At 60.6% G+C, this 21,587-nt stretch overlaps 1 protein-coding gene and 1 pseudogene across 1 annotated transcript; both read right to left on the minus strand.

The window, feature by feature from the left end:
• Positions 1-1,328: 1,328 nt before the first annotated feature.
• On the minus strand, positions 1,329-5,554 carry LOC136142732 (phosphoethanolamine/phosphocholine phosphatase-like; annotated as a pseudogene).
• Positions 5,555-10,031: 4,477 nt separating this feature from the next.
• GTPBP6 (GTP binding protein 6 (putative)) lies at positions 10,032-21,443 on the minus strand. The gene is made up of 10 exons (XM_065901264.1): positions 21,080-21,443; positions 16,386-16,523; positions 15,762-15,832; positions 15,504-15,634; positions 15,107-15,177; positions 13,796-13,954; positions 12,175-12,383; positions 10,926-11,074; positions 10,452-10,604; positions 10,032-10,155 (listed from the first exon to the last, which is right to left on the minus strand). Exons 1-10 carry the CDS (start codon positions 21,441-21,443, stop codon positions 10,032-10,034), a joined length of 1,569 nt encoding a protein of 522 aa, XP_065757336.1.
• Between the last annotated feature and the right edge of the window lie 144 nt (positions 21,444-21,587).

Genomic DNA, 21,587 nt, shown 5'->3' on the forward strand with positions numbered 1-21,587 from the left:
TAACCCTAACCCTAACCCTAACCCTAAACCCTAACCCTAACCCCCTAACCCCCTAACCCCTAACCCCTAAACTTAACCCTAACCCGAGCCCCGACCCCTGACCCTGACCCTGACCCTTCCCTGTAAAAACAAGTTCATCTGACTATAATTCATTCCAAGAACACAACCCTATTGAGGGAGAGAAGAAATAGCTACTCTAAGCTCTGGATGATAGACCAAAAAACAGATGTAAAGAAAGCTACGTCACTGCTGCTTTCGACTCCAACAGACAGGTATAATGAAGCAAGGAATCCCCCTGGTCCTCCAGGATCTGCCTGGGGACCTAATCTGGGAAATTCTTATACATCAAGACATGGCTCTGAGCTGAATTTCTGCAAAACAAGACAATCCCGTGCAAAGAACAACCCAGTAGAGCTTTGTATCCCATCAGCTACAGGAAGAGAATGGCTGCAGGCTACTGAAAGCCAGCAGCATTTACAACTTAACTCCCATGGCCTCTGCAGTGGTACGTCTGAGTTTTCTGTTTGCTTCCCTTTTCTGACTCTCTTCTCAATATATGCACATTTCTTAATATAATGTCATAGTGGAAGCAAAACAGACCTTCAATTTTTAGACCTCAATTTATAAAACAATTAGAGGTTCTAGGAGTTTTGCTTTTAAATTCAAGTACCACATAATTTGAAAATCGTACAAGTTCTAATTATTCAGTTCCAATACACCAAACACTGGAGAGGTCCCTCTCAGCGGAAGCGCCACCGAATCCACAATGAAAGGGCAACAAGGTGCCCTCCTCCCTTCTCTTCTGCCAGGGTGACCACTATGTGTTTAAATCCACGCCCCCTAGCAAGTTTCTAAGGTGAAATTCTGACACCCTTCCCTTTCCCATCCCAGCAGCTGGCCAAGGGCCGGCGGGGCTGGAGAAGTGCAGTAACCAAGGCTGGGCCAGCTGGCCAGAGTGGGGGTTGGCGGGGGGCGGGCGGGGGGTCCCAGCACGTGAGATCACCATGCAGGATAAATCCCTTGGACTTCCCATGGGCCAAGGGCGAGTCTCTCGAGGCACCCGGCCCCTCTCAGGTTCTGCTTGCAGAGACATCGCCGGGGAGGGGCACTTGGCTGCTTAGGAAAAACGCGCACGAGTGAGCTTTACACCCGCAGATGTACTGTAAAACTGGAGTGGGTAGGCTCGGGCTCGTCCTCAAAGCCTTTACTCCAAAGGCGAGCCCTTCCTGCTGCCGCCAGGTTAGGGAGCTTCGCGACTGTACCAAACAGCTCTGGTGTAATTCGTCGTTCTCTCCTCCACCCACCCCACCGAGCCCCTGTCCCCTTACCTGCGGTCCGCTGCCCTCCGCTCCGCGCTCGGATGCCGCTGGGGTGCCAGAGACCCACGGGACGGGTCGTTCCCAGCCGCCGCGCGCTGGCTCCCTAGAACACCGCCGGCTCGCGCGGCGCCGACGGCGAAGAGCCCCGAGGACCGCCCCCGTGCCAGGTGCGCTCTGGCCGGGACGCCCACTTCCGGGAGAGTCGCCGCCGCGCTCAGGTGAGCCGCAGCCAATGCCGAGCAAGACCCGCCCCGGCGGCGCCGCGTCCGCGCGGCACAGCACGATCTTGGCGCGCCGGGCACCGGCGCCGCGGGCCGAGCCTCTCCTCTCCTGAGAGCCCGCTAACGATGCCCCGGCGCGCGGGGCCCCGCGGCGCGGAGACCGCTCCAGGCTGGACTCACCGCCACCAACGCCGCCAGGAGGAGCGCTTGGCGGGACTCGGCAAACAACCCAATGTTTTAAATGGAAAAAGGACTTGAAAAGACCCTTCTCCGGAGAAGACATACAAATGGTCAACAAGCACATGAAGAGACGTTAATCATCATGAGTCGTGATGAAACGCAAGTTAACGCCACAGCGCCATGTACCCCTCCACACACCAGAAGGCCCACAATCAAGAAAGCTAAAACAAATGTAGGCAAAAATTTAGAGAAACTGATACAGAATTTCCCATAGGGAAAATGAATAAGTTCTGGAGGTGGATGCTGAGAAGATTTGTACAACAACGTGAATGTAGTTAATGCCATGGAACTGTACGCTCAAAATGATTTAAATGGCAAATGTTATGTTATGTGGGGGGGGGGAGGTTAACATAATTTAGCCCCTGCTTTATACCAGACCCCAGAGTCAAAGCTTCTCATCCATTTTCTCACTTTTACTTAACCTCCTAGGATCTTCACACTCCCATTGAACAGATGAAGCTGAGCCTGAGAGGTTAAACTAAGTGACTTGCCCGAGGCTCAGTCGGCCAAGTCTACACTGTTCAATGTTACTGTATTTACTGAGCACCTACCGAGCAATACCTCCAGCACCTGCTAGAGACATTGTGGGAGGACCAGGGTGAACGGGGGCTGAAAGCAGATTACAAAACATGGGCAGATCCTGGGGCCCTGCTCTCAGACACTGAAGTTTCTTGGAGTGGAGGGGATGGCCTGTGTCACGCTTGTGGAGCCTTTTATTCCACCCCACCGCACCGCCACAGAGGAGGGAAGCAGCTGGCCTGATACTGAATATTAGCTCAGCTGGGGAGGAGTCCTGGGGCTCTGAAGAAGGCATCTCCTGCCCCACTCCCCACATTGCCCCCTAGAGTCCAGTACGTGGGCACAAGCATCCCTGTGGCGGGGCAGGAGGCACATCTCACGGCACCCCTCTCCTCCCGCCGTGCAGTAGTGACACTGTACCCATATACGTGCCAGAAGGACAACGAACTCTCCTTCTCTGAGGGCACCATTATCTGCGTCACCCGCCGCTACTCCGATGGCTGGTGTGACGGCATCGGCTCAGAGGGGTCTGGATTCCTCCCCGGGAACTATGTGCAGGCCAGCTGCTGACAGCCTGGGATCTCTGGGATGCTGACCCAGGCACCGCCTTCAGTGAGCCTCTTGAGACCACTCCAAAGCCTGCTCCAGTCAAGACTGGACCAGTCCTACACGCCTCCTGGGCTGTGAGCTGTGTCTGTTCCTTCCCCCCATTGCAGTGGGAATGGGTTCTGGTAAAGACAGAGGAGGCACCCAGAGGCCTGCTGCAGACAGGAAAGAACTGGAAGCCAGGGAGTTTGGTGACTTATCCACAGGGGACCCTTACGCCATGCAAGACAGGGTCTCCAGCTGCAAGTGCCAACTTTGAATACAATTCTGATGACCTCCTGATGATTGCCCTGCAGGGCTAGCGGGCCGAGGGACTGAAAGGCAGCCCACTTGTACGGCTCCCGCTAATTGAGCCTCCTCTGCCTGCCCTAAGCAGCAGAATCTCCCATCTCCTCGGTGCTCACGAAGCCTCCACACTAGACCCCTGTGCCCCTCCGCTCTCCCATCTCCTCGGTGCTCACGGAGCCTCCACACTAGACCCCCGTGCCCCTCTGCTCTCCCATCTCCTCGGTGCTCGCGGAGCCTCCACACTAGATCCCTGTGTCCTCCGCTCTCCCATCTCCTCGGTGCTCACGGAGCCTCCACACTAGACCCCTGTGCCCCTCTGCTCTCCCATCTCCTCGGTGCTCGCGGAGCCTCCACACTAGACCCCCGTGCCCCTCCGCTCTCCCATCTCCTCGGTGCTCACGGAGCCTCCACACTAGACCCCTGTGCCCCTCCGCTCTCCCATCTCCCCGGTGCTCACGGAGCCCTCCACCCTAGACCCGTGTCCCTCCGCTCTCCCATCTCCTCGGTGCTCACGGAGCCTCCACACTAGACCCCTGTGTCCCTCTGCGGAGGTGGGCTGCACCCTGCTCTTCTGCCTGCTGCCTGCTTTGTTGTGTATTCAGGCTTGGTTCCCCAAGCTGGGCACTCCTCCAAGAGTGGGGACCAGCTCCCTCACTTAAGTGGGGCTCTCTGAGAGCAGAGATCACCTCGCCCTCATCCCTCAGACTGCAGCGTGAGAGATCTCACTCACCTCTGCCCCTTCACCTCCTTTAGCTCTGAAACACCAAAAGAGGGAGGTGGGCCTTGGGTTTCCACTGGCTCTGCTCTAAAGCATCATGGCTTTCTGTTCCATACGGGAGGAGGGGGACTCAGAGGGCCCAGTCAGTGGGGCGACTTTGGTTAAGTCCCTGGTTTCTTGCTGCATAGACGAGGCTGGGGTGCGAGGAGACACCTTCGGGCTCTGTGAGGTCCCTGGCTGGCCAGACCCGAGCCCCGGGACAGTGTGCTACCTCTTTCCACCAACAGGAGGGGACTGTTCCCTCTAGCTTTTTTTCCTGTGGGGATGCTGACAGAGTGGAGGCAGGGAGGGAGGCAAGGAGTGTAGTGTAGGGTCACAGTAGTTAAAGCAAGATCTAGGCCTGGGACCGTCGGCAGGGAGCGCCACCTCTCTCCGCAGGGAGTCCGGTGCGGGGGAGGTCGCGGGGGGACATTTCGGGGCCTGGGTCCCCTGGACAGAAGACTGGAGGAGAGAGGCCATGCAGCCCAAGGCAACAGTTACCCGCGACGCGGCGGAACATGTTCCTTCCCTACCCTTACAGGGAACCCCGTCCTCCCAACTGGGAGGACAAGGTTTTTGGAAACACTGCTGCCTGCTCAGATATGCGCGCCACCCTGGTGCGGCCAGACTCCGGAATTCGCTTGCAGTGGAACTGGGGGAGGCAGACGAGCTGGGTTAACTGCACAGATGGGGTCAGCTCCCAACTCCCTCCTCCAGTCCCCAAATGGACCACCCTGGGATTCCGAGAAATCCCGGAGGGATATACCAAAACGAAAGGGAAAGGGAGTAATAAAACTAGCTTTCTCTTTCCCGACCCCCACCGCCCACCCCTCCCTGCCCGGGTGCCCTCTGCAGGCCACGTCCTCAACACCTGTTGCAGGTGTAGGCGCGCTTCGGTGGAGGTTTCCCAGGGCACCACCCTGGCGCGGAAGGAGCTGGGCTCGGTCTTCTGCGCCTCCTGCATAAGGCGATGCATGGGGTAGCGGCGGCGCGGGAAGGCCACGTCGCCGCCTGCCAGCAGCCCCATGGGGCAGAAGTCGTTGGCGCCGTCGCTCACGTAGAAAAGGCGCTCGAAGTGCACGCCGTCGTGTGCCCGCTCGCGCAGGTAGTCGCTGAGCACCTTGTGCTTGCACATGTTGGCGGGGCAGCGAGCGCAGCTGTGTGCGTGGAAGGGCCGCAGCGCCAGCAGCCCCCAAGGGTCCGGCCCCGACGGGTTGCTGAAGATGCGGCGGAACAGGCCGCGGTGGCCGGCGGCGCGCAGCACACTCTCCATGCCAAAGGTGTTGGCCTCTGAGATTAGAATAACCTCAAAGCAGGCGCCCTGCTTGACCACAAACTGCAGCAGCTCGCCCATGCCGGGCGACAGGGGCATGGCCTCGTAGATGGCGCGCAGCTCCCGCGGCCGCACGCCCTACTCGCCCAGATACTGGAAAACGCGCTGCACGTACTCGTGTAGAAGCCCTCGCGCTAGGTGGCACGCAGGCTCTCGGGCAGCCGCTTGTCCGCCGCGGCGCGCGCACGACGGAGTCGTCGCTGTTTTCGTCCACGACAGTCTCGTCAAAGTTGAAGGTCAGGAGGAAGAGCGGCGCGCCCGGCGCAGCCATCCCGCTGTGCCCTACCAGCTTTGTCCTGAGCGATCTAATCCTTTTGTGGTCACCAAAAATAGTCCCTCAGAGGAAAGGGGGACAGGACCTCTGAGCTTCTCCTGTAGGGTGGGGAGCGGCGGCTGCAGAGGTCTGTCCCGGCTGAGTTTGGAGTGTAAAGAGTGGGGAGAGCGCCTAGCTGAGGTATTTGGGCGCAGGATGGAGCAAGGGGTGCTTACGGGGATTGGAGGGGACGCTGTGTCTTATCCATCCCCGGATTTCTGGGCTCTGGCTCTCACGAGTCCCTCCAGTCCAGAGGGTCTGTGAATGATGTGCATCTGGGCCGTTCCCTCCACTTGCCCCCCATCCTCATGTTATGTATTTTTAACCACAATAAAAAAAATGAATGAAGCACTGATAATGCATGTTACAACATGGATAAACATTGAAAACATTCTAAGTCAAAGAAGTCATACTGAAAAGGCCACTCATATCACAATCATCTTGCGTGCTTTAAATCCATAGCAGTTTTGAAAACGAGGGGATGGGACTTCCCTGGTGGTCCAGTGGTTAAGACTCTGCACTCCCAATGTAGGGGGCACAGGTTCGATCCTTGGTCGGGGAACTAAAATCCCGTGTGCACAGCATGGCCAAAAAATAGAATAAACGTCATTGGCCTGGTTTTGGGTCATAGCATCGTCCTTGAACCCATCAGAGCGCCCATAAGGTGTACCATGGGATTGGCTAGATGTGGATCATATGCCCATCTTCAAGGGGGGTGGAACGTAGCATCAGCCCTCTGGAACTGTTTGGACTGGAAACAGGTAAGAAGCGCCCAAAGGAAAGCTGAGGCTCTGGACTTTGGCATGAGAACAGATGCCGGCTCGGGGAAAGCGGCAGATTCAGTTGCCCAGCAGCATGGTCAGCTCAGTGATTGGCCACAGACGCTTGACAGGGACCAGACTGGCCTGAGCTGGAGGACCGCAGATGCCTGCCTGGATGGTCAGAGGTCAAGGGCTGTCCTGAGACTTGACGTCTGTTGATGCCCACTCAGATGGGATAAAGGATGCCTGCAGTCCCAGGAGGGCCCCACCAGCCCTCAGGAGGCAGCACCTGGGGGCTGGTAGGTCGCTGCACCAAGTTCTGTATAAATTCATAACATGTCCATGGAGTGACCTCAGCCAGGCCTGTGCTGGACCGGGGCTGCCCAGGCCAAGTGGGGCCAGCACTACTCTTTCCAGTTCAGATGGGAGGAGGAAACCCTGTGGACTTCTGAGGCCCTAACAACTGTTGACTGAGGTTGAGTTGGATTTGAAACAGTCAGTGACTGGAGCAGACATTTCATTCTTCTGCTATCAGGTTCCAGGACGGGGGCGGGGGCGGGGAGTAGATAACCAGCGGTCCAGGTGAACCCGACACTCATGAGTGACCCAGGGCAAGTCCTGTCCATCCTAGAGGACACAGAGGTGAGGGGTTAGGGGGGTCGTGGGCCAGTTATTCTTAACACTGACCCACTAACCCTAACGCCCAAATCTCTGTTAACTCCCTAAGCCTAACCTCCTAATCTCTAACCCTAAACCCTAATACTCCTAACCCCTAGCCCCTAGGTACTCGACCTTGATCTGCAGACTCCTAACCCTTACCCTGACCCTGACTCAGACCATCTAAGCTAACCCTCTAACCCTGACCGCCTAGCCTGCATCCTTTAACTCTAATTCCTCAAAACCTGGCCTCAGCTGAGTGGCTCCATCCAGAGGTGAAGCAGGACCTGTCTTTGGGCACCCACTGCCTCTGCCCTCTCCTCCCCCCAGGAACCAGAAAGCCCTGGGTTGTTGGACTCTCCCGACCAGAGGGGCAGCTGCTCCTGATCTACCTGCGCCCACACCCCGCTCCTTGGGGCCCTTGGCCTCTGGACTGTCTGACCTTCAGTCCACCTTCAAGAGACCGGAGGCAAATCCGGGTGAGATGCCAGCTTCCTTGGCACAGGTGGGACCCAGTCCCCATCCTCAAGGCCCGGCCAGAAAGCTTTGTGCGCACTGTCTCATGAGGCTGCCTCTCCCCAGCCAGCTGGAGGGGTCGGGAGTCAGATGGGGAACCGAAGTGTCCAGGACGTTGGAGTGCGGAGAGGTGGAGACCGTCTCTGCAGAAGGGCCGTAGGAGGGTCTGGGTACTGAGGGGAGGGGTGGCCTTACACCTGTTCCCACCCTACACGAGCCTGATCCACCCCTCCGGGCCCTCCGAGACCCCTGCCCTACCCCAGGCCCCGTGAGGCCCCGCCTCGTGCTCCTGCCTGGGGTGCGCTCGCTCAGCTCCCGCGGGGACGTGTCTGGCCCCGCAGCACCTCGCCAGCGCCCGAGGCAGCCGCGGGCTGAGCTCGCCTTCTCAGTCCTTAGGGAGGGGACTTCCGTGGGTGGGGGGGACCCCAGGCAGCAGGTGAGGGGCACCAGGAGAGGGGGCCAGAGGCCAGAACCGACCCCCTACAGCCCTTGCTGGTGTCTTGCCGCCGGGGAGGAGTTGGGGGTGGACCAGACTCGAGCCGGGAGGCTGGACCTGGGAGGAGCTCGGCAGCCAAGGCCAGAGGTCCCCGGCAGGGAAGATGGCTGACGGGGCCCCTGGGACCACGTGGGCAACCCCAGCCTGACAAACGCATGGGCTGGACCCGGGGAGCCTGGATGCTCCCCACCCACCAGGGTCTATGCAAAGCATCCCCTGCCTCAAGGACCCTGTAGGAACGAGACCCGCAGGGGCTGAGCAGAAGGACAGGGACAGGCCGGCAGTGCAGTTGTCGTGAGGCCCTGGCTGGCTGACCCCGTGCAAGAGGACCGGATGGGGCTGTGGTCCCGGAGCAGGACCTGGTCCCGCTCTGCACTCGGCCTGCGAGGTCGCTGGAGCCACCTCCTCTTGGATCGGGGAGGCTGTCCTGCACACGTAGGCTCAGGGGCTCGCATCCCAACTGTCCCGTGCCCCAGGATTCCATGCGGGTGGTCCCCCCCACCCCGGGGTCCCATGTGGGTCCTGTACATGCTGCCACAGGCGTCCAGATGGCGGCTGCACACACACACAGATTAACTGTCCCCGTCCTACAGGCAGCAGTCGCACGTGGCCCCCCCCCAGGCAGACGCCCAGGACGGGCAGGGCTCATCCTTCTGGAGGCTCCAGGGAAGACTCGTTTCGTCCCTTTCCCAGCTCTGGAGCCACGGGATTGCTGGGGTCGGGACCCCTCTCTGCACCTCACAGCAGCGTCTCCGCAGAGGCAGTTTCCTCAGCCCAAACTCCAGTTCTGTCCTCACACCTGCCCCGACTCTCACTTCTGCCTCCTGTTCACAGGGACCCACGGGGAGGGGGCTTGGTGGGTTCACCGGGGGGCCTCGGGGGCGGGGATTGTCTCTGGAATTAGGACGTGGACGTTGTAGAGGACACGATTCCGCCTGCCACACTGCCCCAGGCGGAAACTCCACAGAATGGCAGTTACAGAAACAGGCGTGGAGGGCCTGGGCGCACCAAGGACTGAGCTGGGGAGCCTGTAGAGCCGCATGTGCACAACCGAGTCTCAGAAAACAAGGAAAGCTCACACGGACACCCTGCATCCACACGCTTAGAAGAAGCGCAGAGACTTTTTCCAGCTGTGCTGAAAGCCTGCGACAACTCAGGAAACGGCCCTATAATGCTGAATACAGAGGTAAGGAAAAAAATCCTTTCCTGGTGCCAAAAGGGCAAGGGAGCGCCCTTCTCATTCGCTTTCCCTTTAGAGAACCTGCAGCGCAGTGCCCCGTCTCCCTGAGGTGTGTGTGACTCTCTTTAAGCTGGACCCCCGGCCTGTTTGCATCCCAGGAACGTCTGCCTGGGGGCCCTGGAGCCTCTGCAAAGTGAACATCGGGAAGGGGGTCCTGCCTCATCATGGGGGAGTTTGGCCCCAGGATGTGATTCCCTGCTTGTCGACAGGATGCCCAAAGTTGTATTTTTTCCTTTGGGTAAAGACAACTAACGGGTGTGTGATGGGTGGTCCCGGCCGCCTGGCCCAGTAAACGGGGAGATTCTTCCTGCTTGCTGGGCTGTCGGGAGACATTTTAATTATAACCCTGACGCTACCGTGGGGAAGGGCGAGGACTGGCAGCCATGAACACGTGGACACAGAGCGGACAGGGAAGCTGGACCTGCCTCCTTCACAGCCAGCGTTCGCAGGCCTTCTGCCGGGCAGCCGGCACGGAAGGACCGGAAAGGCTGGTTCACGAACACACGCAAAGCTTTTACTGTCTCACAGCTCAAGCACCCTGGACGGGCCGTCAGCTCTCCAGACGCCCAACGGTCAATCAGAACCACTCGGAGCGCCACCATGGACGCAGCTCCCAGTCCCACCGGCCCTCCCGCCACGCTCACGGGGTGTAGGGCCCACGCAGGGAGCCCGCTTCTCCCTGAGGCGGGAACGTTGCAGCCCCCCGGTCCCCGGGGAGCCCCCCCCCTCAGTCCTCGGGGAGCATCCCCACCCTTGGGCCTCCTTTCAACCTGGAAAGAGCTTCCTGAACCTGCCGTAAGCCGAGTCGCTTATGATGACCTTGACGTCGGCCACCCCGGCCTCAGGCCTCACGTCCACCGCCTGCACCGTGGCCTCCTGATGCAGCCAGCTGGGAGGAAGACGCGTTTGGTGGGAACGGGCGGCCCCGACGGAGCCCCGAAGACCCCAGCGAGGCGTCCCGCTTCTTGGCGGGTGGCATCGCCCACGGCCCCGGCCTGCGGGTAAGCGGCCAGGCACCTGCTCACCGCCTGAGCAGCCAGACAGGCTGCGGGGGATGCGGCTGCCCCCGCGTCGCACCCGGACTCCACCTGGCGCCACCTTCCCCGCCCAGGCCCAGGGCCCCGCCCCGCGCAGCGACTGGTGGGACCACCGCCACCCCACCCCCGCCGGGCCGGCCCGACGCACCTCAGCTGCGGCCCCGCCAGCCCCACTCGCAGCGTGAGGACCCGTCTGCCCGTGGCTCTCAGAACTGCTTCCTCCAGCCTGGCTTTCAGCTCCTCCAGCCCGAGCCCCAGGAGCGCAGACACGGCCACCGCGCCGGGTTCGGCGGGTATGTACCTGTAGGGGCGGCCGACCGCTCAGCGAGGGGGGCTGGAGCGGGGACCCCGCCCGCAGGCCCAGCCGTGACGGGCTCGGATTGTGCCGGGCGAGGACGCGGCCCCGCCGGAAGGTGAGAGGAAGGACGTGCGTGGGGCTGGGGTGCGATCCGGGCCCGCGCGGTGACGGGTCCAAGCGCGCCGCCGCTCGAGCAGCAGCAGACGGGGCATGGCACGCCTGAAAGCAGGAGCGGGGAGGCGGCCGCCCCGCCGGCGGGAGACCCGCGTGCGCCCTGGTCGCCAGCGCGAGGGGTCCGGCGGCGGTGCGGCGGCAGGCGCTCACCCGGGAACCAGGTCCACCTTGTTGGGCACTTCCACCATGCAGTCCAGCAGCGGGCGCGGCAGCTGCAGGGTCCGCAGGGCCGACAGGACGCTGGCCTTCTGCAGCTCTGTCTCGGGGTGGCTCACGTCTCGCACGTGGACGATCAGATCCTGAGGACCAGAGGAGCCGGGCAGTCGGAGAGCTCGGGGCCAGCGGTGCCCGGCCCCGCTCGGGAAGACCCGCCAGGCCCACGATGGGGGCTGCGCAGCGCTCTCCGTGGGGGGGGGGGGGGGTGCCCCACGGAGGCTTGTGCCCCAAGGGGGAGGGTGGGACCTGAGGCCACAGAGCCGCTCTGCCGTGCACGGAGTCCCCCAGTGCCCCTCGTTCCGGGCCAGGCTGCCGCTCCAGGTGCACCCGGACTGAGGGGCCGCCTCGTGTCCCCGCCCCGCAGGTGCTGGCCCTACGCCTACGTGCGGCCGCTTGCCCCCGTCACCAACCCCCCACCCGGCGGGTGCTGTGCTCGAGGCTCTGGGCCGCTCCACTTTTCTGTGAAACCAAGCTCACGTTCTAAAAAGGCTTCCACCCCTATTCCACACGTTTTACAGGCAGGTACCTTATGCAAACTTCAGAAGAGACAGAAAAGGAGAAAGAGGAGCTGAGGGTAATTCTGCCACAGGAAGGACGTGCCCTTTACGATTTGGGGGGTTCGCTTCTGGGCTGTCTCTCTCTTTTTTTTGATGAACTTAAATTTTCTTTTAATCAGTGTTTCAGTTCAGTTCTAGATTTTCAGACACTTTCGAGGACGGTGCCGGCAGCTGCACATGGCCCTCAGGCTCAGCTGCTGTGACCTCGAAGGTGCTGGGGCATCTGTCACCCGGAGGGCCCCGCAGCCCCTGTACCCTGAGTAAATGCCAGGGTTCACTGGCTCGGGGCCCCAGTGCAGCCAAAAGGTGCAGAGAACCCCTTCTTCATTAGCATTGCCTTCACAGCACTTGCACTCGTACAGTCAGAGCACAGCTCGCTGAGGGGCAGGGATGGGGAGGATCCAGTCATCGTGAAGTTTTGTGTAATGTGACCCTGCCCCGGGATGCTGTGATGAGGGGACCCTGCCCCGGGATGCTGTGATGAGGGGACCCAGGCCCGTGCTGGTGTGATGAGGGGACCCAGGCTCGTGATGTTGTGATGAGGGGACCCAGGCCCGTGATGTTGGGATGAGGGGACCTGCCTCCTGTTTGTGGGTATTTGAGGCAACCTGGCCCTCCACACTCACCGAATGGCCCACGTCCTCCAGGGTGGCCGAGAAGGACTCGACCAGGCTGTGGGGCAGCTGGGAGAGGAAGCCAATGGTGTCCATGTAGATGACAGTCAGCCGGGAGGGCAGCCACCCCGCGTGGGCTGTGACGTCCAGCGTGGCAAACAGCTGGTCCCGGGGCTGGATGGCGGCGTCCCCCGTCAGGGCCTTGATCAATGTGGTCTTTCCTGCACGTCGGGCACAAGGGGACCATGCGTCTCAGACCCCTCCGGTCCCCCACCGACCACTGTGGACCTCGGGGCTGCCCCACACTGATCACAGGGCGCTGGAGGGTGGGCAGGGGCAGGAGGTCTGTGTGCTCGGAACTCTCCGCAGGACCCGTGGGACGCTGTGCGGGCTGTGCAAGGACTCAGCTGCCACTGTCTAGCCTTCAGAGTAAAGTGGACCAGGGCCAGGGCAAGAGTGCTGGTGTAGACGGGAGAGACGGCGTAGACACAGACAGTGGTGACGTGCATGTGAGGTGGGCAGGCGTCCAAACAGGCGGAGGGATGGTCCCGTGGAGTAACCCAGCTGTGGTATGGTGTCCGTGTAGACGAGGGAATGGTGGAGTAGGGGGGTGCAGTGTGTGCAGAGAGGTAGTGAGGGTGTAGACAGTGCTGTGTGTACCTGAGGGGGTCCTAGAACACCCTCCTCCACAGCCTTTCCTGACAACGTGGACACTTTCTCCACCGAGCCCAGGTTCAGGGGCAGCAGCAGTAACCGTCCAGCCCAGGGACACCCCTGGCTACGCCTGTAAGTCCCGCCGATGGCCCACCAGGAGGTGGTGACGGGTCCTGCCATCGAGTAACTGGATGGCGGGGCTCGGCCTGGACGCCCCTGCTCAGTGCAGGACCCCGAACTCCCGGTCAGTGAGAGTCGGGATCAAGCCAACACTCACTGGATCCTGTGACAGTTAGCGGAGGACACGGCACCCTCTGGGGATGCGGCCAGGAGGGGCAGTTGGGATTTCCTGACACGGGTGATTTTACCCGTAGACATTTATGACTTTTCAAGCCTGGACATCCACCCCACAGCTTCCTGTGCACGTTTGTGGGACATTCCCTCCCTCCTCTGGACGCAGACCGTGAGCGCCTGATAAAGGGACGGGCCCGTCACGGCGGTGCTTCCCGAGCACATGGCAGGGCCGGGCCTCAGGGGAGCCCAGCAAGTGTTGTGGACTGAATCCCCACAGTGGAGGGAACTGGGTGCTTTCCACTTACCTCAGGGCACCTGTGACCCTAAAGGACGCCCTACACTCTTCCCCACATGGAGTCCACTTGATGTGCTCGTGCAGACAAAGCTGAGGACAGACTGTGAAGTTTTCCTCGGCAACATCTGAACCACTCTGATCCCTGCAAGACCCTGTCCACTCTCAACGGACTTAAAACTGTCACTACTTCCTCGTTCTCAGAGTCTGGAGGACATCCACTAAGAGGGGCGTCACCCACGGCAGTCACACGGGGGGCCGCCCCGGGACGGGGCCCGAGTGCAGCCCTTCTCACTGCGGGCTAGCCCTCCGTGAATACTCAGTCTCGCTGGGTTGGCAAGTGGGTCCCCCTAGCGTACACCTGCCTGGCCCCGGGGAGGGCCCACTTCTCACCGCAGTTCGTGTATCCAACCACGGAGACCACAGGGAACTCCCGCCGCCTCCGCTGCTGCCCCAGGAGAAGCCTCTTCCGGCGCAGTCTGTCCAGGGCCTTTCGAATCTTCACTTCCTTATCTTTCAGGAGGCGCTCTTGCACCTGCATGAAAGACTCTCCTAGAAACACCCAACATGGTGAGTCAGTGAGCAGACACAAAAGGGGCAAGAGCCACGGGGGTGCCTGCGGGGGACGTGGACAGGCTCACGCTTGGGGCTGCAGGGACCGCCCCCTTCCCCCACCCAGCCTGCTCCCCTGTACACTTGGCCCCAACACCTTCTGTTCTGAGACAGCTCTGCCCGGCGCGAGGTGGCCTCGCACTTCTGCCCTCTGAGGTCTCTTGGGCTCCCCTTTACCCAGGAGGAAGAGGCCAAGGGGAGAGCCTCAGAAGGGCCCCCATGATACCCACAGTGGGCTGAGTGGTGCCCCAAAGATGTGTCCACACCCTGACCCCCAGGACCTACAGATGGGGCCTTATTAAGAAACAGGGTCTCTGCAGATGTGATGCAGTGAAGGGTCTGAGATGAGGTCCCCCTGGAGGAGGGTGGCCCTACAAACAATGACAGGGTCCTTCTAAGAGACAGAAGAGGAGAGACCCAGACATAGAGGAGAAGCCCCGTGAAGATGGAGACAGAGACGGGAGGGACGCGGCCACAAGCCCAGGGACGCCTGGAGCCCCCAGAAGCTGGAAGAGGCGGGAAGGAGCCTCCCCTGGAGCCTCTGGAGGGACCACAGCCCTGGGACACCTTGACCTCAGAACAGGACCTTATTTGGACAAAAGGTCTCTGCAGATGTGATGCAGTGAAGGGTCTGAGATGAGGTCCTCCTGGAGGAGGGTGGCCCTACATCCAATGACAGGGTCCTTCTAAGACACAGAAGAGGAGAGACACAGACACAGAGGAGAAGCCCCGTCAAGACGGAGGCAGAGATGGGAGGGACACGGCCACAAGCCCAGGGACGCCCGGAGCCCTCAGAAGCTGGAAGGGGCGGGAAGGACCCTCCCCTGGAGCCTCCAGAAGGAACCAGCCCTTATAACTCCTTGATCTGGTCTGCAGGATTCGGGGAGGATGAATGTCTGTGGTTTTAAGGCACCGGTTCGTGATCCTTCGTTACGGCCGCACCAGGGAAACATCTTGACACCCTCCCTTTGACTGTGACCACGGACGAGGCCCCATCAGGACCTCTGAGGGACGTCGTCCCCTTTGTGGGGGTGGTGGCCACGACACGCCCCCCCTTCTGAGCTCCCGGTGACAAGACGTCAGACACGGTACCTGACCCCATGATGTGGCGAGAGTCCCGTCCTCGTCCGCCCAGGTGGGCAACGTTGTTTTTCAGGTGGGACCTGGCGTGGAAATGGGTCGGCTCAGGAGACGGAAGCATGTGCCCGTGGGAGGCTGGGACAGAGCCCTGGGTGGGGAGTGGGCATCTAGACAGGAAGAACAGGCTCGCTGGGGGCCGCCCCGCCGCGTGGGCCTTCACGGGAGGGGACGGAGGGTCCCTTGCTGGGTGGCACTCCAGTGGGCCACGTGCCCTAGTAGGTGGGTTGCTTGGACACGTCCCCACTGGCCACATTCTACCCTCACCACCCTGGCAACAGTCGAGGTATGGAAAAACAAGAAGGGGTCCAAGGAGGGTTCCGTCTGCCCCAAGCCCGGGCTCTGGAGGTACCTGAGCAGGGGGAGCTCGGCCAGCGCCACCTGCAGCCGGGCCTCCTTGGTGCGGGCGTTGCAGCGGAAAATATGAAGAACCACCGTGAATCGGTCGAACACCTGCACACCCCAGGCGGCTTCCAGTTCTTTCTAGAAGATGGAGCGCGAGGGAGGGGACCTGTGGTGACCCCAGGCCCGTGGAGACCTGTGTTCTCACGGGGACACTAACCCACTCGCTCAGCCGCCGTGGGCGGGAAACAGTGAGCTTCTGAGGTACCTTGGTGGGTGCAGCCATCCTCTCCACATTCAGGAAGACGGCGGTGATTTCCGGGGACCCTCTGATTTTCTCTAGGAAAAGAGGTTGGCCTCTCAGAGGTCTGCATGCCCATAATGTCTGTCTGGGGACCCTGCACTTTGGCCGTGTTCGCCGGACACCCCGAGTCTCTGAGCACAGTATTTGTCAAGTGTGGGTCGGGAAGGACCGGACCGGGTCCATCTTCAGGGGAGTAGATCTCACACACATGGGGTTCCCGTGACCCCGTGGGGACTGAGTGCCCGTTAGACACAGATGGGCGGTGAGCGCCCCCCTTGGCATGTCTCCTGCTCTGAGCTGTGAGCTAGACATGGCTTTGGGGCGGGGACGTTGCGGTCCACGGAGGGCAGGGGTCACACGCAGGATCCCCACCGCAGGGCACTGGGGAGGGGGGTGGGCTGGGCTGGGGCGTAGGGCCGGTGTGCGCCCGACTCTCAAAGGTCCCGCCTGTGTGCTGGGGCCTCGTGTGAATTCTGACACAGGCGTGGTGGCTTTTGCCGTCTGATCCAAGTTCCTGTGAGGCCCAGAGGGACGGCCATGCTTGCTCTGTTTCTGGGAGGGTGACGGGGACACGTGTGCTGGACTCACCTGTCAGGCGCTCCAAGGTCCCTCTGCCAAAGACGAGCTTCCTGTCTGGCGTTTTGGTGGGCACCACCACCGTGTCCACCACCGACCAGCCATCCAGCGTGTGCACCAGCGCCTGTGCCTCCACCACCTGCCACTCAGCTTTGGGGAGAGACAGGCCAGTGTGAGGGTCATTTACGGCTGGGTCAGCCCCGGGCCGTGTCCAACCCTGCCCAGGGCCCTGGGCCACGTGCCCCAGGCTGGGACGGCTTCCTGCTTCCTGCCTACACAACGGTCCCGAGAAAGCGACCCAATCAGCATTTGCTCGAAATGCAGCTCTGTTCTTCTGGGTAGATGGTCAGGAGGGGTGGACACAGGACCGGGAAGGGGAGCAGGGCCCTGAGCTGAGCAGGGACGCGGGGATGCCCCCACCCCCCGTGTTGGAATCTGGGACGTCTGCCCCGTGGGGACTCATGGTCCCTTGTGACCCACTGGACAGCATCCCCTGTGAGGCTCCCAAGGGCCCATAAAACCTGCCGCCCTGCCTGCGGGGTGGGGCCCTTGCCGAGCCTGGCCCAAGAAAGGCAGCGCCCACCCAGGGCCCCTGGCCGTGAAAGGTGAGGGTGTGTGTGTGTGTGTGTGTGTGTGTGTGTGTGTGTGTGTGTTCCCGAGGCAGGGCCTAGCCAGGGCAGGAGCCCAGGACACCGAAGGCACAGGCCGTGGATGGAGGGCTGTTGGGGGCCTCCCCGCCCTAGGCTCTCCTCCTGACGGTCCTTCCCGAGCAGGAAGGGGGCATGGGATAGACGAGACTCTCCCCTGAGGGACAGCAGGCAGATGGGCAGTGATGCCAACGTGTCCCGGGGCTGGGCCGGACAGGGTGGATGGGGCTGACTCAGGTCTGGAGGGGCGGTGGCCTGGAGGACAGCTCTGCGGGGCCCCGGGCGTGTTCTGTGAGATGTGGAGCGTGTACCCCAAGCCCCATGGGAGGCCGGCCCCCCATCCCGTGCCCGTGCCCCAGCCCCCTGGGAAGCCACCCTTGCACAGAATCTCAGAGCCGTGGCCCCTCTGTGGCACCGCTGCTTTGCTGTCCCCACTCCCCGGACACCTGGGTGCTGCTGTCTCTGGGGTCACCTGACCCTCCTCAAGGCACAGCCAGGACACAGGCCAGAGGCTGGGGAGTAGGGGCCAGGCAGGGTCTGAGGCCACAGATCAGGGTCGCCCCCCTTCTCTGGACCGTGGTCCTCATCCTCTGGGCTGTGCGGGGGTCCCCATCTTCTGGGACATGAGGGGCGGGGTCCCCCATTCTCTAGGCCAAGGGGAGGTGGTCTTCTTGGGTCTGACGCCCCATGGGCCCGCCAGCTTGTCCCACCTCCTGCACCTGCTGGTCGCTCAGGTCAGCACGTGCTTGGTCACGCCTGACCTCCGTCCTTCAACTCCAGGTCTGACCCAGCAGTACTCCCTGCAGGTGCTGTCTCTCCTGATCACAGCGGCCACGGCCCCAGCTCCGTGGTGAGAGCCTGCGCGGGTGCCAGCGGCCTCCCTCCTGCTGCACTGCACAGCTGCCTGCCTGGGGGTCTGGCACCCCGCAACCCCACCCTGAAGGCCAGGGTGAGGGTTCGGTGGGGACGGAAACGGAGAAGCACTAGTGCGAGTCACAGCCCAGGGGCACAGGCACCGTAAGAGACCGAACCCTGATCTCAGGACCACAGAAGGCTTCCCCTCCCCCACACGTCAGCCCCTCACCACTAAGGTCTATTTACAGCAGTTCCTTTCACCTGGTGCATCACGTCTAGCTATCAAGAAAAAATTACCAGGTGCACCAAAAGGCAATCCGAAGAGACAGAGCGAGCATCAGAACCAGACGTGGCAGGGATGTTGGAATTACTGAACCAGGAATTTAAAACAACTATGATTAACATGCCAAGGGCTCTAATGGATTTAGTAGACAGCATGCAAGAACGGACAGGCAAGGCAAGCAGAGAGATGGAAATCCCAAGAAAGAACCAAAAAGAACTGCTAGAGATCACAAGCGCGCTGGCAGAAATGACGAACGCCTCACGTGGGCCTGCTGGTAGACTGGACTTGGCAGAGAAAGGATCCTGGAGTTCAAGCATATGACAACATGGAAAATTAAGAACGTCTGCTCTGCAACTGACGTCATCAGCGGACTGAGAAGTTAAGCCACAGGCCTGGGAGAAAATATGTGCAAAAAACACATCCATAAGCGCTGGTATCCAAAATATAAAAACAATTCTTAAAGTTCAGCAATAAGAAAACAACCTACTAAAAAATGGGCCAGACACCGTAACAGACACCTCACCAAAAAGATATACAGATGGCAAACGAACATAGAACGAGATGGTCCACATCCTCTGTCATCAGGGAAATGCAAACTAAAACAGCAATGAGACACCGCTACACACCTATTAGAAGAGCCAAGATCCACAATCCTGACAACACGAAATGCTGACAAGCATGCGCAGCACCCCTCCCACTCACTGCTGGGAGGGAAGCAAAATGGTACGGCCACTTTGGAAGATGCTTTGGCAGCTTCTCATAAAGCTAAACATAGTCTTACCATACAATCCGCAATCATACTCCTTGGCATTTGCCCAAAGGATGTGCAAACTTACATCCACACAAAAACCTGCACATCGATGTTTATAGCAGCTTTATTCATAATTGTCAAAACGGAAGCAACAAAGGTGTCCTTTAGTACATGACTAGATAAATAAACTGTGGTCCATCCAGACAACAGAATATTATTCAGCACTAAAATGAAATGAGCTGTCAGGCCATGAAAAGACATGGAGGAACCTTAAATGCATATGACTAAGTGAAAGAAGCCAGTGAGAAAAGGCTACAGACTGTGTGATTCCAAGTCTATGACACTCTGGAAAAGGCACAACAATGGAGACAGTAAAAGGCCCAGTGTTTGTCAGGGGTTTAAGAGGGGGAGGGAGGGATGAATGCGTGGGGCACAGAGGATTTTTAGGGCAGTGAAACTACTCTGTATGATGCTATAATGGTGGATACATGTCATCATACATTTGCCCAAACCCACAGAATGTACAAGACCAGGAGTGAACCCTAATTAACGTAAACCGTGGACTTGGGGTGACGATGTTATGTCAACATAGGCTCGTCAGTTATAACAAATTCACCGTCTGGTGGGGATGCTGAAAACGGCAGAGGCCATCCATTGGTGAGGGCAGCGAGTATATGTGAAAAGTCTCCATACACTCCTCCCAATTTTGCTGTGAAACTAAAATCACCCTAAAAAAGTTTTTAAGAAAAAAAAGGAATGAAGCACTGACACAGGCTACAACATATGTATGCCTCAGAAACATGGTGCTCAGTGAGAGAAGCCAGACACGGAAGACCACATATCACTCACATGAAATGTCCAGGACAGGCAAATCCACGGGGAAAGAAGGCCGACTCCTGCTTGCGGGGGGGGGGGGTGGGGGGTGGGGGGGGGTGGGGGGGGTTGGGGGGGGAGGGGGAGAAGCAAGGGGGAGGCCTCCTACTGAGGGTACAGGGTCTCCTTCCGGGGAGATGAGAATGTTGTGGAACCAGAGAGAGGTGGTGGCTGCACAAGACTGTGAACGTACTAGCTGCCCCTGAGCGGTACCCTTCAAAGTGGTTAATCTTATGCTCTGCTAACTGTATCTCAATAAAGGTCTAAGAGGAGTAAAGGAATAAGGAGAATGCCACCCCCCCAACCCGCAATTGCGTCACTGCTCTGCTCAAACCCAGAGTACCTGTGATGACCTGACTCCTTGCATGCCTGCACCACTGCAGTGACTTGGTTCTGACAGCCCCTAAACAGCCGAGGGGCAGCGGTCCCAGGAGGGCCCAGGACGTGCTCCCTCAGGAGCCCTAACCCTGGACATTGTCCCTATTCATCCGTGGGGTCCGTCTCCCCAGGCCATCCAGGACCACCCTGGTGAGACGGCCCCGTCCCCGCCCCCGTCCGTCCGCCTTCCCGCTGAGCTCTGAACACAGCACTCAGGTCAAGCGGCGGGTTCCTGCCCGGCGTGTCTGCTGTCCTCCCAGCCCGACCGGGGCGGGTACAGTGGGGTTGCTGATGCCCGAGGGCCATGGAGGCAGGTCCCAGGCGTCTCAGGGGCTCAGCCGGGTTCACGGTTTCTGCTACAAAGGGCGTGTGAACACGCTTGTGCACAACCTTCGGGCGTAGTACTCAGCGTTACACAGTGAAAGCGGGTCAACAAGGGCTTAAAGCTGAGCGACACACCCCCTGCAAACCGGCGTTAGTTGTCGGATTCTCTTCCTTTACAGATGGGGAGGCTGCGCGGGGCAGAAGGGCCGAGCGACAACCTGGGGCGCGCCCGAAAGGGGAAGGGGCCCCGGACCCGCTATGTGCACACGGGAAGGCGCCCCAGCCCAGAATTAGGATTTCCAGGCCCGCTGCAGGGGTGCGGCTGCCGGGAGCGGGTCGGGTGGGGGCAGTCCAGCTCTCGGAGTCCCGCTCCCAGAAGCCACGCCAAAAGGGCACCAGCCCTCAGAGTCACGCCCCCAAAACCACGCCCCTTCAGCCCGCCTATTCAGAAGCCCCGCCCTTCGGCATCTCAGCCCAGAGCGCCAGACCTCGAAACCCGCCCCCGGCGTCCCCGCCCTTTAAGTTCCGGGACTTGGCGCTCTTCACGGCTCGCCCCGCCCCCCCCACCTCAGTCCGCGGCCACAGTCACGGTCACCTCGGGTCCCCGGCGGCTTCCCGGGCCCCCACTTGACGTCAGGGTGAACCAAGCACACGCGCTGGGTCCCCGCCGGCAGCAAAGGGTCCCTCCTCAGCAGCTCCTCCTCCTCCTCTTCCTCCTCCTCCGCAGCTTCTGGTTCCTCCTCACCCTCCTTTCCTCCAGTCCGACTTCTCCGGCCATCTGCACGTGGGCCCCGCCCCCCACCCCCTCGCCCCTCCGGGCACCCCAGGCCCCCTCGGAAGGCGGCGAGCGCGCGCTCGGGGCAGGGCGACAGCGGCGGCGCGGCCCTCGGAGCCCCGCAGCCGCGAGCCACACGAAACAGCCAGAACCCCGGGCGGACGGCGGCCCGCACGGCCCACATACCGCAAGCGCTCCTACGCAACGGGGCGGGGCCTCAGGGGCGTGCTCCCGTGCAGGCTGCCCATTGGCCGTCCGGGTTACGTGCTCGCCGCCGCCTGATTGGTGCGCGCGGTCCGGGCCGGGAGGCCAGTCTGGGACACCGTAG

Source organism: Phocoena phocoena, chromosome X (assembly GCF_963924675.1).
Source record: "Phocoena phocoena chromosome X, mPhoPho1.1, whole genome shotgun sequence".
NCBI lineage: Eukaryota > Metazoa > Chordata > Mammalia > Artiodactyla > Phocoenidae > Phocoena > Phocoena phocoena.